This window comes from Dermacentor andersoni, chromosome 1, assembly GCF_023375885.2.
Source record: "Dermacentor andersoni chromosome 1, qqDerAnde1_hic_scaffold, whole genome shotgun sequence".
Taxonomy (NCBI): Eukaryota; Metazoa; Arthropoda; class Arachnida; order Ixodida; family Ixodidae; genus Dermacentor; species Dermacentor andersoni.
Genome location: NC_092814.1, coordinates 20,197,331 through 20,215,201, shown reverse-complemented (window position 1 = coordinate 20,215,201; position 17,871 = coordinate 20,197,331). Strand labels below are relative to the sequence as shown.

The 17,871-nt window shown below is 46.2% G+C and overlaps 1 protein-coding gene across 5 annotated transcripts in view; it reads right to left on the bottom strand.

Annotated features, from left to right (window-relative positions):
* Positions 1 to 17,871, bottom strand: part of Rox8 (TIA1 cytotoxic granule associated RNA binding protein Rox8) — a 230,505-nt gene that overhangs the window by 59,179 nt on the left and 153,455 nt on the right. For 3 of the 5 annotated variants that reach the window (XM_050193331.3, XM_050193330.1, XM_055061238.1), the window contains one exon: positions 6,677 to 6,860. In XM_050193331.3, the coding sequence (XP_050049288.1) occupies positions 6,677 to 6,860 (184 nt within the window). The remainder of the gene's footprint in view (positions 1 to 6,676; positions 6,861 to 17,871) is intronic. The other 2 variants (XM_050193332.1, XM_055061239.1) reach the window with 1 other exon arrangement.

The following is a 17,871-nucleotide window of genomic DNA, read 5'->3' as shown; positions in this document are numbered from 1 at the left end:
CTGTGCTCAACTAATCAGTTGTTGCTGATTAGTACTAATTGAGTGTAGTGTTGGGCAAGTTGGTGCATAGCTTTAGTGAAAGATTTGTGGCGCAAGGCAAGTGACAGGAAACACGAGAGGGACAGCGTCCTATCCTTTCCCTCTTATGTTTCCGAACACTTACTTTGCGCTACAAATATTTCGTTATTCTACGAATTATTAATTAATTGTTGCTACTAATCAGCCATTGTATAGGTCAGTAGGCCAATCGGTTAATTAATTAGCACTAATAGTTGCTACTGATCAGCAGGAAAGGAGTTATAATTATTTCATTCATAAGTGCCAATAATTGCACTCTTAAAATAGTAGGAATAAATCCAAGGCAGCTGCTCTTGATATAAGCACACTCTCAGCACTTTATTTAAAGATGAAAATAATGAACCTAGCACTATTTTCTTCCATCATAGCACCACATTCACAAGTGCAATGTTTGAACCTACAGGAGCTTTGCTCGCTTGCGTGCAGACTTGCACATTCAAGGCACATTCTCGCTGCAGGAACCACACATAAATATGCAGACTTCGCCTGATTTCGCGCTTACTGGCTGCGTATTTGCCCTTGCCTGAAACTAAACGTCAATGTACGAGTTTCCTTTCATTAACAAATCTATACAAACTGCAGCGAAATACCGTATTTACTCGCATAATGATTGCACTTTTTTGTCAGAAAAATTGAAGCAATATCAGGGTACCGATCATTACGCTGGTTAAACTTCCAGCGAAAAGAAAAAAAAAAACAATTTTTCGGCCCGCGTTTGCTGCGGGACACCAAAACAAAAAAGGTGGCTGGCGGAGCAAGCCGAATGCAATTTTTTTTTCTTCTCGTGAGTACATTATGTGCATTGAAACAGTTTCTTCCGTATCAGTAATGAATAATGTCGTTAATATCAGCAAGTTTGCGGCAATAACGTAGCCATGTCCACTTTGAGGGGAGAGAAACAGATGGGCGCGCTTAGCTGCCAGTGACAGAAACACATGGCCAGCATGCTGCGGAAACTGCGGCATCTGTCTTCACTACTATCCTAATGATGATGATGTATGGGGTTTTATGGCGCAGGGGCCAGGTATGACCAAAGAGTGCCATGTCTGTGGTAGTGGGTTTGCAGTGTAATTATGATTACTATGAAATTGGTGTGACGTGGCTGTAAAGGGGCCTTAAAATATACGCTCTAAAGTGCGTAAAATCTGTATAATAAAATTATGGCGATGACGCATGACTTGTACTATGAACATTTAGATGTGTTTAAGGGGAGACGCGGATCGAAAAACTGCGATTTTCATTAGAAAAGTCAGTTTTATGTTTTTGACTGTTTCAGCAAGATTGATCCCTCCTCTTTCACATATAAAGAAATCAGAGCCGTAAATGATTGGGAAATTATAATTAAACTCTGTGAAAGCACCCGAGGTGGCGGGAAAAGGTGCAAATCTGGCCCATTTTCCAGCGCGTGATGCGTCAAATCGCGGCGTCACAAGCTATTGGGCTTGTGCAAGGCAGTAGGCCTACGTTTTTTCTCTCCGAGGTCGGCTTTGCCGCATCACAATCTCACATTTCACTGCCAAAACCGAGCGCTTTCGCTGGATTTCTAGATCACGTCGTGCGATTCCGGCCACGCCATTGGCTGCTAGCGCGTGACGCGGCCGCAGGTTGTCTGCTCTTTCTGCGACGCGCCGCTCTCTCGACGTGTTCCCAGTCTTTCAGGCATTTTTCTGCTCCTTGTTTCGATGGATCCCGTGAACAAACGCGATTTTCGACCTCGAAAGTATCGGTCGAAGCACAAGTTCAAGGGGACGTCCGCGGCAGCTACGCCTAACCTAGGTGACGGCGACGCTTTTAGACTGTTCAGAGCCGGCCGGCCGCTCAAGTTTCGTTGACAGCGCAGACGAATTCGTCAGCCCATCGGAGAAAAAGCAGATAATCTTCGACAATCAAGATAGGAGCGGCGAGGAGACGGCAAGCACCTTTATCTGCGAGATCGGCGTCGGGAACGTGAGCGCCGCGGCATGTCCGGCGTGCGGACGGCGCGACCTTTTTATCCCCGTGAGTTGGCCAAAAAACGAAACGACTCGCGTCGTTTTTGGGGTTGTGTTGCAACAATGCAGCGTGTACCACGTCCGTTATCTCGTCAACGTATTCGTCGCGGCGTGCATCTCCGGTAGACGACGCTAACGGTGGAGCGCGCCCTTCGGCCAGCCCAAGAGAGAGTTTCGCCGTGAATATCAAGGCAGTGGTTGCGGCACGCGCATTTAGAGCTGTACACAATCAACTCGTCCGATTTTGTGCAGTTCTTGGTGTACCAAAACCGATGCACCATAAATCGTTCGCTGCCATAGCAAAGAAAGTGCACCTCGCTGCTACAAGAGCAGTGGCTGAACTTGGAGTTGGCTCGGAAAGTAACAGCGCAGGAAGTGGGTCAGCATGGTGCTCACGAAGACTCTATGAGAGAACAACATATGGCGCAGGTGAATTCCAAAGTAGTGCACTGGATCTAGATACCCTGGCCAGCATTATGTGCAATTTTTATACAGATTTCAGCGCTACAACACAAATAAAGAACAGTTCGCAAACATTGATAAAGAGTTCACGGCACTCTAATCCACAATCGTAAACGTAGTCCCATGAGGCAGGCAAAGTGCATCGTCGGTACTGTCACCCACGAACTCGCGTTTCCTCTCCGTCGCTGGAGCGGAAGACAACTCCGATAGCTTTGCTTTGGCTTCCTCCTCCTCCAGCTCGGTGGGTTGCCGGTAGATCGTATCTTGCCATACGAGAGCGTTGGTCGAAGGCTTTGCGGCAGACGGACTTGTCACAGTATCCGCAGCAGCCGATGCGGTCGTTAGGCCTGCCGTTGCTGCATCGGCGATTTTGGCATAGGACGCTAAGGTTGTGGCGTCCTGGCCATTTTGCAGTGTTGAGCAGCGTTTTTTTGAAGTTTTCGATGAGCGTCCGTCGCACTTTCTTCGCACCAAACTTGTGCCGCATTCGAAATTTGCGCTCCGTTTCAGACATCGCGTTGACACTGGGGCAAGATAGCGCACCTCAACGCGTGGCTCTAAGCACAGAGCAGACGATGGCCATGCAGTTCCGCCAATCGGGAGGCAAGCTCAAGTCACGTGCACCAAGTGAAGAATAGGAGGGCATTCTAGTACCTTCTTTTGCAGCGCATTTTCTAAGTGGCCATCTTAGATTTGCATCTTTTAGCGGGAATTAGTGCCGAATGTAATCACATGCTGTCGTAAGTACAGATGTACAGCAGAGAACTGCTCTCTCAATGCAGCTCAGTGTCTCAACCACAGAGTAGGTTGTGCTGCCAATGACTATGTCTTCATCCCCTTTCTGGTTCTCTGCAGCTCCATAGTCAACTTCCAACAATGAATGACATGCCTTGAAAACACCTGGGCACACAAATCTAGTCGGGAGATCCTCGAAAAGGCAGTTCAAGAGGCCCCTCAGTACATGAATCTGAGGAGCCTATGCCTGAAGAAGGCAATTTGCCTTCTCAAAAAGCAGTATAACGTTTTAGAAAAAAGGACAGCATGCCCTCTTTAGCTCCGATGACGAAAAATAAAACAGGCGCTCTTCCCGGGTCACGTGGCTGACTTCCCCAGAATCCTTGGTATGAAGTTTGTTTTTTTTTGCTTGAGGCCCAGAATGAGCTCCTTTTCTCTTTAGCGAGAGTTCATTGCTGTCGGTGCTTTTTTTCCCCCAAGGCCTGCAGCAGCCTTGTGAAGGTGTGGAGCAGACTTTGGGGTCAGTGAAGGGTTCTTGGGGTTTGTGAGAAAGTCTTCGGAATTTGGTACGACTCCAACAACAAGCTCTGCTTGTTGCACTGCGTTGTTTCAGATAAAACAAAAGCTGAGTAGTGGTTTCCGCTGGTCGAGCAGCCTCTTCAAACACTTTTCCAACAACAGCCAACGTGTCGGCGAATGCATCAGTATCTTTCTGACCTCGGTGTCATGCATTTCTTGGAACTCCTTAGTCAATCTTTCCGTTTTGAACTTTTCTGTGGGTTAAAAAAAAAAGGTCAACCAAAGCTTAACCAACCTTTACAGGAAGACATGATGTGATGCTCCTTTTTGGGCGGCCAAGTTGATGTGATGGCACGGGCAACCAACCCCCATCGAACCTGGTTGCGCCTTTATAAATACAGTAAAAACACTTTCTTGTCGATCATGACATTGGCATTGTCCGAACACATAGCCAACGGGTTTCCAACAGGCAAATTCCGAGACTTCATCTCGTCCAGAACCAGATTTGCAATCTTGCGACCTGTCGCTTCCCCTTGCATTATCCCGAGACAAAGAAGGCAGCTTTCAACTCTACTTGTTTCTTTAATGAAATATGTCTCAACAATTGGGTAAAGCTGTGAATCCCTGTTGTTACTGCCATCCAGCAAAGGAGTCTCTGCGCTGGCAGCCATTTCCTGAACAATTGATGTCTTCGTTCGTCCACAGGCGTAGCGTTTTGCTTCTTCGCACTTGGGGAACATTTTCCGGAAAAGTGGTCCGGCATGACCGTCGACACTCAGCGGGATGTTGTGTTCAACTAAAAATGCCGTAAAGAGGCATTCTGCACGATCGACATCGAGGTCATTGTTGCTGCATACAAAAACTTGCTAGGCTTGGCTGGCTGTCCGCGGCTCGCACGTATCCCTGATGCTTTTTCGAAGCGATGTGGACCTTGATGTCATACTTGCCGCCATGCTGGATGTTCACATCACAGGCACACGTGGTGCAGAATCCGAACTTCTGCTCTTTCTTCGACAGCACGAAGCACGGAAATCCTGCCGTGTACGATTTCAAAGACACTTGGAAGTACTGTCGGGGCTTCGAGCCTGCCAATGCACTGCGAAGCCGCTACAGGCCGGAGTCGCACTGTGTCCGACGCGGCAGCTAGTCGCACAAAAGGTGAGGCCAACACTACAGTGACTGAAGCCGACTAAGTCCAAACCCGCGCGAACAAAGGCAACAACAAGGCAACAGGTTTGCGCAGGTGCTAGAGGCACTATCGAGCTTTAGATATGGATTCGCGAACCCCTAGTAGATGACAGAAGTCACTAATTTTGCAGCTGCTAATGATGATACCATGCATACGTATGCCCTCTCGTGGCAACGCAAGGTATCAGGGTGTAGTTTTACTACATTCTCTAGCATTCTTTGTTGCAAATAAAATGTTTTCCGTAAAATTTGAAGGAAGAGTCGTAAAATCGTAAGACTGCTCGAAATTCGTACATTTTATGGAAAATTCCGAAGAGTTGGCAGGTATGGATTCATGACCCCCCTAGTTAACGATAGAAATCACAACGTGCAAGTGCTGATGATGATGCCATGCATATGTATAGCCCTCTCGTGGCGGTGCAAGGTACCAGGGTGTAGTTTTTACTAAATTCTCTAATTTTCTTTGTTGCAAATAAAATGTTTTCCGTAAAATTTGAAGGAAGATCCGCAAAATCGTAAGACTGCTCGAAATTCGTACATTTTATGGAAAAATCAGAAGAGTTGGCAGGTATGGATTCATGACCCCCCTAGTAGATGATAGAAATCGCAACTTGCAAGTGCTGATGATGATGATGCTATGCATATGTATAGCCCTCTTGTGGCAGTGCAAGGTACCAGGGTGTAGTTTTACTAAATTCTTTAATGTTCTTTGTTGCAAATAGAATGTTTTCTGTAAAATTTGAAGCAAAATTCGTAAAATCGTAAGACTGCTCGAAATTCGTACATTTTACGGAAAATTCAGAAGAGTTGTCAAGTATGGTGTTGTCAACCTAGCAAAATGTAAACATCGCTGCCAGCTTCTCAAGGTGTTCAATGTCGCACCTGACCAGGCAGCCGGAGTCCGAAAAATCGAATGGTGTGCTGTAGGGCGCCCGAACTATCGGTCATGGTTATGCATTACTTCAACGGGACAAGTGACGGTGCTGCGAAGGTGTCTCAATATATGGTCGGCGACTGTGAAGTACTTTTTGTCTCACACGTCCTTTTTTTTTTGCATATATACTTCAGAAAATGCTTCATTTTTGTCAATTTTAAGAGCAAATTAAGAAGGAATAAGAGTGCCTAATAATGAAACAATGCCTACAAACTATGATAATGCATGTCTCTTGAGAATAACAAAAACACTCAAATTTTCACAAATTATTTGCTTGCTTAGGGTGTCATTTCAGAAAATTGAACTGACTCAAGTGTACAAAAAGATTTTCCAGTTTAAATATTTTGGGCAGAGGGTTCTCCTGTCACACCAATGTGTTGGAACAGTTGGCATGAAATGACTGACATGAAATGAAATGTCTACATGAGTTGCATGCATTAATTGTGGTGGCTAAGCAAGGCAAAAGCCACCCTTCGAAGAGTGAGGAAGATTGGTGAATGCTGGTATCAGTGGCAGCTGCAAGCAGGATGCCTACTTTCTAACCAATGAGTGTCCCCAGACTGACAAGCAGTGCTAGAGAATGCTGGCACAGAACAGGGCGCCAAGAGGCCGGCTATGATTCACAGGTGTGTTCCTTGGCTGACAGACATCTTGGGACAGACCGAGGCTGCCCCAATGACATCGCTTGGCAAACAAGTGCAGATAAAAAAATGCATTCCACCAGTCTAGCTCATCGCAAGTGCAGCACTGCAAGGTGAAGGGTGATCACCCCGGCGGAAGGGTTGCGCTGCTCTGGCCAGGAGGGATGCTTGTCTCCTGGACTCACTTGAGGCTGCTGCTGGTTGTTGGGGTCAGTGGCCTCCTTCCCCCAGGAGCACTTGACTGTCTGGCCATTCACATCCGAATTGTGTGTGGCCACGATGGCATGTGTTGCAGCCTCCTTTGTACCAAACCTGTGCACAGAAAGAACTGCATGTAACAAGCATTTCTTTTAAAGGAGCACAAACATGGCATTCTTCATTACCTAGAAAAAATACCCTATAAGAGGTGTTCTACAAACCAGTTTTGTGTCCCAGAGGTTATGTGTCGCTACAAATATTGTGGGCTTTGGCACTCCTTAGCTAGCCGAGTTTTGCTTTTACTCTTTGCATGACATAAGAAGCCAACAAACACTGACACCAAGGACAACATAGGGGAAATTACTTGTGCTTAATAAATGAAAATAAAGAAACGAATTAGTGTAAATGCAAGTGGATGAAAAAACAACTTCCCCCAGGTGGGGAACGATCCCACAACCTTCACATCGTTCCCCCCTGCGGCAAGTTCTTTTTTCGACGTAGTAAGTTCTGTGGAAACCCGCAAGGTGAAGAGAAGTAATTAATAACGGGAAAATCAGACATCCACCCGCTCGTAGCAATTGCTACAAAGGAAACCTAATTCCTAACGCGACGATCCCGAGTTTACATGCTCCGTGAGAGTCGACTCGCACCCGTAAATCTACCCTCGCCTGGCGCATTAATGCGATGCGCTTTCCTAGCGCATTACCGCTGTTTACATGAATGTGATGCGCTAGAAATGCGATGCAACACTGTCGCATTCATGTAAACGCGGCTTAGGAGACCATGCATGCTTTCAACACATTATCTTCCATCAAAAAACATCAATGTTTGGCCCAATCTAGGAAGATTTTAAAGTCTGAATAGCAATGAATTACAATCAATGATTAATATATTTATCAACTTCTGCAGGCTGTCGTGAGCTCGGACATCGTATGAAAATCCCGAGTTTCCTTCCTATTGAGTGCGGTGCGATAATTGCTCTCGTGAGCTGAAACTGCATGTAGAACTTTATTCAATATAGGCTGTTCAGTCCTCACTTGCGCTTTTAACTTAACGACGCGGAAACACGCGCCGTGAACTCAAGTAAACGCAGCTTTTTTTCACGCCCGAGAAAGAAGCTACATTTACTTGAGTTCATGGCGCGGATCCCAACTAATGAAGGAGCACAGCAGAAACAGTCACGAACCTCAGCAACGAAATCCACGTTGCCAAAACGACATTTATTGCACACTGTATTCAGGAAATAAGACTTCTCGACACAAATCAGAGAAACTGCCCATAATTGCAACTAAAACTCGCTGATAAAAAAAAAAAAAAGTTTGTAGCAAGGTTCTTTCAGAGCACTCGAAGCACTTTAGCATCTTCATTCACTCCTGCATTTCGTCCCATTTCACGTTCTGAGACGACGTAGAAATAGAGCCTTGCAAGGACATAGAACTTTACGATTCTATTCGTAAGTGCTGTTTTTTGTTCAGGGCGGACAACAAGGTTAAACTTTGTAAGCTGGAGAAAAGATACCAGATCCATAAAGCTGTTGCTTCTTGTTTCACACTGAAGCAGTGGGTGTTTTCCAGTGATGTCGCAGGTGCATTCAGCTGATCTGAAGGATATAAAAGTCCTCCCCTGCCAACAGCAGTGGTGAGGGTCTTGGAGAGGTGCGATGGAGCATTTGGGTAAATTGTTGGCAGTGTTGCTTATAAGCACGGGTCGATCACGGGGAATCTTGACTGTTCCGCCGTTGGTCACGTACGTGAAGTACCACACAATGGATTGTTCATGGAAGTGTTCATGGAAGTGAAGCTCAGAGAGGGCAGATTCCTCGTCAAGTCATTTCTAAGCCCGGGGGACAGCCCGCAGCCACGTTTCAAAAACGTTCGGGGTCCTTTAGCACAGAAAACAAAGTGACACGCTTCCAGTCTTCCTTGACAATATGAAACTGGGCATGCAGCAAGGCACAAAGCAGTGCGTTTGCTTCGCTTTCTTTAGGGGAGGATCCATTTGGCTGGAACAGGCAGGGCACGAAACAGCAGCCTACATGCTAATGAGCAATCTTTCACTACATAGAAAACACTGCAAAAATCACATGCGCCCAACGTCGAACCGAGAAGATGACAATCACGCGTGCTCACGCACAGATAGTGGGGGATGGACGTGGAGGGGCTAAGAAAGACATCGCAATGCTGACTGCAGCACCAGCACGGCCACTGTGGTGGCGGAATTAATCGAAGAAGCGAGCTTTTGCCGTGAACATACGGGCGTTGGCGCTACCTCTACTTCTAGCCACCATATTTGTCCTTTACGGCGAGAGATTATATAAGGGCACTAACGCATCAAAAACATGTACTACCTTTTTACAACACATCCATATACAGTTGATTCCGGATATATGGAACTTGAAGGGGATCACGAAATAGTTCGATATATAGATATTTTGAAATATAATACATGCATGTCAAAAGCTTCTCTAACAACTCCACACATCTCAAGGCAGTTTCCCGATGTCTTGACTAAAGGGAACTTGCCGATCTATGCCTCCAAGGCACGTAAAAAAACAAAAACAGCGCGATGACCAGAGCACGTTATTTCGGAAGAAAAGAATCTGACCTTTCCTTGCTTTTTCTTCTGCACCATCAAGTTCATTAAGCTGTCCTCAAGCTTGTTGACAGTGTCTAAATGAGAAAGGCCAGCTCCATCCATTGTGCCACAACAGCAGCGAATGACACTGAAAGCTGATGCAAGTTCAGCTGCAGTGCATGGTGGTTGGTCCTCTTCGTCGGAAACTTTGCTGCTGCTCGAGTCTGCGTCCTCGTCACCCATGATGTAAGCCACAATCTCGATCAGCGCGATCCGCTACAGCTTGCACGCCGTCGTCAGCGCTGACGAAATCGCGTGCTGTAACGCCGCCTGGAAATGCCGAGTTCACGAAATTCGCTGTCCAGGCATCCAGCGTCATCGTCTTCACTGTCAAGACATCCGTCGTCTGCAGCTACCACAAAGCTTGCTTTGCGGAAGCAGTTCACAACTGTGCTTTTCTTCACGTCATTCCAAGCACCAGCCAGCATTTGAATGGCTCCAAGGTGCCAGTGCCACCAGTGAAGGCCACAGCAAACCATTTGGCCTTCTCCATGAGCATTGGGCCGTTAACAGGTATGGTCTTCGTACGCGTCTTCAAAAACGAGGTGTACAATGCCTTCTCGACCTTGTCAAAGGTTGGGACGCGCACATGACACGCTCCAGGGCGACTGGACTGCACTGCCTTCAGCTTAACATCGGCTTTGTTCTTGAGGATCGTGCTCAGGGTGTTGCGAGGAATTCTGAACGCCGCGGTGACCGACGACTTTTTCACGCCAGCCTCCACCCGTGAAATGATGTCCACCTTTGTTGAAAAATCCAGATTCTTGAGTTTTTTCGCGGCCATGGCTCTGGAACACGTGCCAAAAGCGGAGAGAAAAATGCACTGCACCACACGAGTCTCAAGCCTTCGCGTTGGCCTCGTGACTAAAAGGAACGAAGCGGATCGAGAGACTCACCGCTCCACGTCTCCGCACTACCACAAGCCCAAGCTGCACTGACTACGTTCGTCTCCCTGCGCCAGCGGTGTCAGCCAACCAAAACACGGGAAACTGGCGCCTGCAGTCAGCGTTGTTTCTCCCGCACCACACACTGAATCAGATCCGCACCACACACTGAATGACATTGGTAAAGGTATCTGGTTTGCACCACCCAATGCGGGTTCGTATCGCTCCAGTAATGCGCATTACGGATGTTGACTTGGCCGACCTCACCACTCACATCACGCACGCTGGAATGAGAATTTGCAGTCATGAAAGTCAAAATGTCTCCTTCAGCCTCTTCACCAATGGTCCCCTTTCTGTGCCGCATCTTCTTGAAGTTGCCCATTTCTTTCAGTGCCAAGCAACTCCTCATAATTGTGTTTGCGCTATGTTTTCACCCACATTGCCAATTTCGGTATACCTTGGCGGCTTTCTCTCTTGTCATCCCGTGCCTCTCCCAAGGCTAAGGCCATGTTCGCCTTCTGCTTCGCTTGAGTACGGCATGCTTTAGGCACTGCAAACGAATTCTTCGAAACGGTTTTGCGGCACGACAGTAATGGACAGTCGAGCTCACATGCATCTAGCCGCTGGCACAGCTTGCAAGAAAAGCGGCGTTGTAACAAATGATGCTCTCTCTCGCACAGGTTCCAGATGCATGATGCATGTGCTGTGTGTATTTTTTTCTATTCCACATAGACTTGAACGGCAGAAAAAAAATTGCTCTTATCATATCAGAATAAACAGCTGATGATGGTGCGTTCTTCGGAGTGCTGTCGCCAGCTGGTGTTGGTAATGTCAGAGCTGAGCAAAGGTTGAAGCCCTTTCTCGTAAGTGAAGGGAACGCGTCGGCAATGTTTTTACAAATCACTCATGAGAGCGCTGTAACCGCAGCGCATTCGGGCGCATAGAGCGCGCTGTCACGTATTTTTTAAACTCCGCGGGCTTTCATTTTTCCAGACTAAAAACAGTCACGCTAAGTCTATCTCGTTGGAAGTGCCTGGGTTGGGCAATATTTGTGGAGCTCCACAGCTTTCCTATTGCCGCGTGAACGTTTCAAGCTATATTTAAAAAGTTCATTTATCTCGGCTAATTAGTAAAAAAAAAAAAAGACGAGCGAAAAAAATGGTACTAAGTTTAGACAAATGTTAACACCCATACAATTTCTGTTCTGAAGAACGCATAAGTTTTTTTCAAAATCTTGGTCCCAGTTAGCTGGGACACCCTGCATATTTTAAATTTCACATCTCGTGTACATATGCCATCCGTTTTATTGAAGCAGATAAATGGAGTCTCAATGGTGGCGGTCCAAGGAGGTCACCACCAGCTCTGGATACTGCATTTCTTCTTAACAGATCCATGTATTTGCTTGAATTTGTCCCGCAATGCTTCGACAGCAAAGTACTAGTGATGATTGGGCGATGTTCGTGAGATGTCCTTTTATCTTTCGCACTGTAGGTTTAACACAAGGAACACCTGCAGACAACTTTTGGAGACATTGAAGGGAAAGCTGTTGGGGTGTAGCTTCTGGACACGTGTTAGTGCACCAAGCAGTGCAGCAGTGTTCAACAGCATTTTTTTTATTTCTTGGAACAGCATGAGCATACTTTGTGTTTGGCCAGGCACAGAAGAGCAGAAATGCGTTAGTATTTTTAGGGTACTTGATGCACTTTTCGGGGGCTATCTATGTTTGTATCAATGTACCTATGTACAGTCGCCGACTAATTTTCCCGACTCCGAAAATTCGGACATGCCCGATTATTCGGTCAGCTTCGTGGCACCGCCATTCTCCCCATAGACCATAATGTATAACAACTTCCGAAAGTTCAGACACCTTGCAACCTCTCGTCTGATTTTTCGGACACTCCTTGAGCAACTCCATCGAGAGCACCACGCACCGACTCTGACCGGTGCATGGTTCGACTTGTTGAACGCCATTTTTGTTTTGAACGGAGCCTCCGTGCTGCCTCACGAAGTGGCGCTACTGGAAATCGCCACTCATCATCATCGTTTCTGCCTGGTTCGATAAAGTGGCTCTACGGCAGTTTCGGTTTCAGCTTAGTAAGCCATGTCAAGACAATCCAGCAGCTGATTTGTTTCTTCGCGCACGACGCTGCGAGCGGGCCACGGTTTTCATTTGTGCGACTGGTGTTGGCACAGTGGTGTTTGCTTTTTGTGCTGTATCGAGATTTCAGTGATCCAACGCGGCATACGGAAACATTGCGTCAAGTGTCTAATGGCGCCGACAGTGCCCGCGTAGACTGCGCCGGGGAATGCCGGCAAGCGGGTGCCGGGAGGCCTAAGATTTCTTGCGTTCCGTTGTGCTCCCCACTGACGCGGAAAATGTTCTGCAGAGACCTGCGCAGTGGTTGCATTGCGACTCCGGACACCGTCTCATTTGACAGTTTCACAGGTACTGACACTGCTGTACTGACATGCGCAGAACTCGATGATGGCGAGATCATTCATCAGGTTTCTGCTGCACCGCCGGACGATGACTCCGAGTCGGAAGATGACGCGCCATGTGTTACGCTGCCGTCGCATGCGGAGCGTGTGCAAGCAGTGACTGTGCTTTCAGCCGCCTATAGTGACCGTACGACCCTCTCGGAGATTCAGGCTTATCTGATTGCGCGTAAACGGAACAGCGCGTGCTATGGCGCATTCACGATTTCTTCAAGCCTATACTGCCGAGCCTGAATAAGTGCGTGGAAATAAAGGATTTCATTTTCTTTTTTCGTAATCTGCTTTTTCGGACACCTGTTTATTTGGACATTTTCGCAGTCCCCGTGAGGTCCGAATAAACGGTCGGCGACTGTATGTTTGTATCTAATTTTCCTGCCTACCTGAGCAAATTGGGCTGCCATGCTGAGGTAACGTGGTTCGAAACCAACCATCGGGTCAATTTGGGTCACTGGGCACCGTATTTACACGATTGTAAGTCAACCACTTTTTTTTTAATTTGAAAGTTTGAAGTTGGGGGGTCGACTTACAATCGAAACCAAAACATGGCCCCGTCAAAAAAGCAAGACCAACGGGAGCTACAACGTAGTTACAATTTTATGTTTGCTCTATGGCCCCACCTGTATCTTTTCGCTATCCCGCGTGTTTGTTCGCTTTCGGAAGGGTTTTTCAACATTTTTGAGAGTTTTACAGTGCATGCAACACTCATGGGGGGGTCGATAGTTGATGGAAGTGCCGATGTTCCCATTTGCGGCGGCACCCTCAGTACGGTGGCGCTTGCGGGGAGTATCGGTAGTTCATGGAAGAGCAGACACTGCTTGCAGGCTGCTCGCAGGTTTCTCTTTCTCTGTTCAAAGGCATTGGCATTGGTTTGACGCGTTCCACTTGACTGCCGGCTACGTGCTACTTCTATGCTTTCCTAGTCGCCATAAGTGCTCCAGGCCCACTAATCGTTCGGCACTCGTTCACAGCAGCGTTCAAGAGGGTTGCCATCCTTAACGCCGAAGAAACAAATCACTGTGCAGAGGGCCACAATTTTGATGTTTTTGAACGGGTGGTGCGAGAGTGGTGACTGCAGCGATGCGAAATTTTCACGTGACGGCAAGTGAGAAATTTCCCACATGCCGAAGTCTGGCCGCTTTCCAGGGCTGTAGGCTAAGCTTGCGGCGTATGTTGCTGAAATGCGTGATCGGTCCCTGCCAGTGAAGTGCGACATGGTCATGAAACAAGCCCGGACCTTCGCCTTAATTTTAAGGCCCTGCTCCGCCGTGAGTACAACGAGTGGCTGGCGGCAGAAGACTGCGAATTTACGCCAACCAGACCTGTCAAAAGAGCCTCTGACGGCTGCCTGTGGTTGGGTGTGTTCGACGTGGGCTGCTGTTCCACAAGATGTCCAGGTGCGGTCGTTTGCCAAATGTGAAATTTCGCTGGACCACGACGCGCTGTGGTACTGCAGCAATGATGACGATGGCAGCAATAGTGAAGACGAGTAGTCCAGTGACCATGACAGCTGCTAATAAATTTTCGTTATCGAATGCGCCCTTGGGTATGCTCTCTCTATTTTTTTTCCTGTCACGCGATATGGGGGGTCGACTTACATTCGAGTTGACTTACAGTCGTGTAAATACGGTATATGCCAGTAGGTGTGTGCTGTTCGCCAATGAAAGTCCGACTCCAACTTGGCTACTATGTATGTGTCACTGGGAATGCATCGCTCTACAATAATTTAAAAGATCCCTTAAATTTATCCACTGTTGACTGGAACCAAACTCGCGTCACAAGGGCTCTTCAAGGACGGCAGTGTTTGGCAGTCTGCACTACAAAAGCACTGGGTATGTGCCACTCTGCCATTCCAAGGGAAGGGAAGCGTAGCCAGGGGCAGCAGAAAGTTAGGTGGGCGGATGAGATTAAGAAGTTTGCAGGGACGACATGGCCACACCTAGTACATGACCGGGGTTGTTGGAGAAGTATGGGAGAGGCCTTTGCCCTGCAGTGGGCGTAACCAGGCTGATGATGATGATGATGATGTGCCACTCTTCAAGAGCCTGTGCAGCGAGCAGGCGCCAAAGCAGACGACACTGGTAGCATTCCTCTCAAGGGCGCAACACTTTCTCACAATACAACATTTCTATTTTCATATATACTTGAGTATTTTTATATAAGTACATGCACGGTTGTTACTGCTGTTGTAAAAATAAATAATGTTTCTCTGGCGTTAAATCGGGAACAGAATCGCACAAGAATGCATACCCTGTGTGCCCTGGTGACAAGCCATAGTAAACCATGCTTCAATCTCAAAGTCATACAAAGTTTATGTAACGTGTTGTACATTATAAGGATACTGCAAAATAAGATTAGATTTTATGCGATATTTGAGTATGGCTTCGTTTACTGCACCGCAAGCAAACGCCACTAGTCTAAAGATCGAAGTCAATCCGAAGCCTGTACTTCTCATCATTCCCATGTAGGTTGAGGCAACGCTCAGGAGAGCCCCCGTAGACACTAGCGCCAGATTTCTCTCTAGGGTATTTATTTAGAAACTCTATGCCCCTTGCAGTACATGGCTCATACATAACTCGTTTCGAAAGTGGCAACACCGTATTTGTTCTGATCTAGGCCGATAGTTGTTTTTTTTTTAAAATAATCATATACCTATCTCTAGGGTTGGCTTAAATTTCAGGATCTTAAAAAATGCGCCATCGGGAAAAGTCAGTATCGCAGCCGCTACTAGCTGCACCAGTAGCCAACTGAAGTACACAAGCGACATCACAATTTTGACCTGTGTTGTATTAGCGTGTGGCATGGCTAGAGTGGTCTAGTGTGGCGTGATCGTAATGCCACCAAGCAGGCAATGCCACTATGTGCTACTTTCAAACAAAAAGTTGTGCTAGCCACACAGGCAGCGTCAAACGTGTGGGACTTCGGCATCGATGAGAAAACCATCCATCATTGGAGGGGGGCAACGGAAGTTGCTTTAGCTTGCAGTGCAATGAGGATGGCATTTACTGGACCCCAGCAATGATGCTGATGTAGAATGAGCTCGGCATGTTAATGTTCAATAAATGCAGACTTCGTTTTGTGAATGCTGTCCTCTATGTTTTGTTTGACCTACATTCGAGGCAAGTTTTTTTTTTTTTTTTTTTAATTTAAACTTTCGGGGGTCGGCTTAGAATCAGGGCCGGCCTAGATTTGAGTAAATACGGTACGTTGTGTCGCTAAATTGATGAATGTTCAACGCACTAACGTTGAGCGTCATCATTAGATGGGTTCTGCCGCTATTTTTGTGAATCAAGTTACGTTTCCCCTTCCCCAGCTTAAAGCTAATGAGGATGAGAATGTGGAACTTTCTTTCAGAAGTGCTCTTGAATGCACTCTAGCTTTCCCTTCATTGCCACAGAAAGTTCTCCGAGAGTACAGCCGAACGCCGCTTCAACGAAATTTCCAGTACAAAAAATAATTTTTGCCTCCCCTTCAGCGTTCCAAGGAGTCAACGTATAAATATTGCTCACTACAACAAACACTTTTTCATTGCCGTTCCGCTTCAACAAAATTTGACGAAGGAATTCTAAGTGGAAAAATTTAATTTGCCACGGAGAAAAAAAAAAAATTTGAAACATTTGGCACCACCAGAAACTGTTGCTGATGGCTGAGCATGGGAGCTGCCATTGCTCTATGGCAACGGCGATGAGACTAGCCTTCCGTTGTCGTTGGCTTGAAACTTCTCAGCTGCACACAATCTGAAGCTCAGTCGTCTGTCAGTCCATAGTGCATCTCGCCGTTGTCTGTGCATAGCTAGTGTTAGTGCAACTGTGCAGTTCGTGTTACGCTTATGTGGCTCTGTTTGGTTTGCTCGGAGAAGCGTTTCTATGTGTAAACATACTTTTCAACATCGAGTCGCCATGCAAAAATTCCACGCACCTTACTAATGTTTCAGTAAAACAATTTTCCTGCCCTAACAAACAATTCAGCCTGCAGTGGCAAAGAATGCACTGAATTGTTGCATTGGTTATTGCTTTAAGGGGAGATGTGGGTCCCAAAATCAACTTTGTTAATTTTAGTGTGAACGGGATGATATTTAACAGTATTGTTCAGCTTTTTCTGCTGATTGCAAATATCTAATTAGATTTTGTATATCTTCATTAGAACAAATGATGCAAAGTTTTTAATACAGAAATTCAATCAATTTCTTACGGGACTTTTCAGAACCTTAACTTTGTCAAAAGGAAAAACGAAGTATACAGCCAGAACGCCAGAGAGTAGCTCTAGCCGGTGATGCTATTTTTATTGTTCTCAGTGCAATTATAATGCAAAAATACCAGATGTAAACATAATTTCAATATTCTTGCTAATTTCCATTTGTATTTAGTGGCAATTAAAATTTAGCCGGCAACTTTAGAAATAAATAAATAGCATCACCGGCTAGATCCATTCGACACAAATATATTGATACCAAACATTTTGCTGGTACTTAGAAAGAACATATGAAGATCCCCCGTAAGGCAGTGTGCGGTGTCCAAAAAAATGAAGCTGAGAAAAAAAGAGAACTTTCAGTTCACTGTAACTTTTAATGGACTAACAATATGGCAATATAAATTGCACCACCATGTAGCCCTGTCTTTCAGCAACAAGTTCATGACATATATATGGCCATTTTGCAAAAATAACATTGAGATATTGGTTGCAAAATCATGCATAGTCATTGAAAGCAATGCCAAAAAGCTAGCACCACGAGCTTCACATTCCTATTTTAGTTCCTTGTTGAACAGAAGGCACACAAATGGCATCCCTATGCAAATAAAGTTGCGCAGAGTTCATTGCCACAACAAAATATGTCCTTTCCACAAAGTTTATGGCTACAACAAAAAATTTGGATCAAATCCCAGTGGTGGTCGCCATATTTCAATGGAGCTGAAATGCAAAAAAGTTCCTGTGCTTGTGTTGTAGCGCTTCCCAAGTGGTCAAAATTGGTCTAGAATCATATCACGGTTTTGGAATGTAAAATCCCAGAACTCAAATTAAAAAAAAAAAATTATCTCTTGCACACTCTCACAATTGTGCATTCAGCAAAAGGTCACACTATAAACGCCCAGGACTGTAGGCAGTCTGTTGGTGGC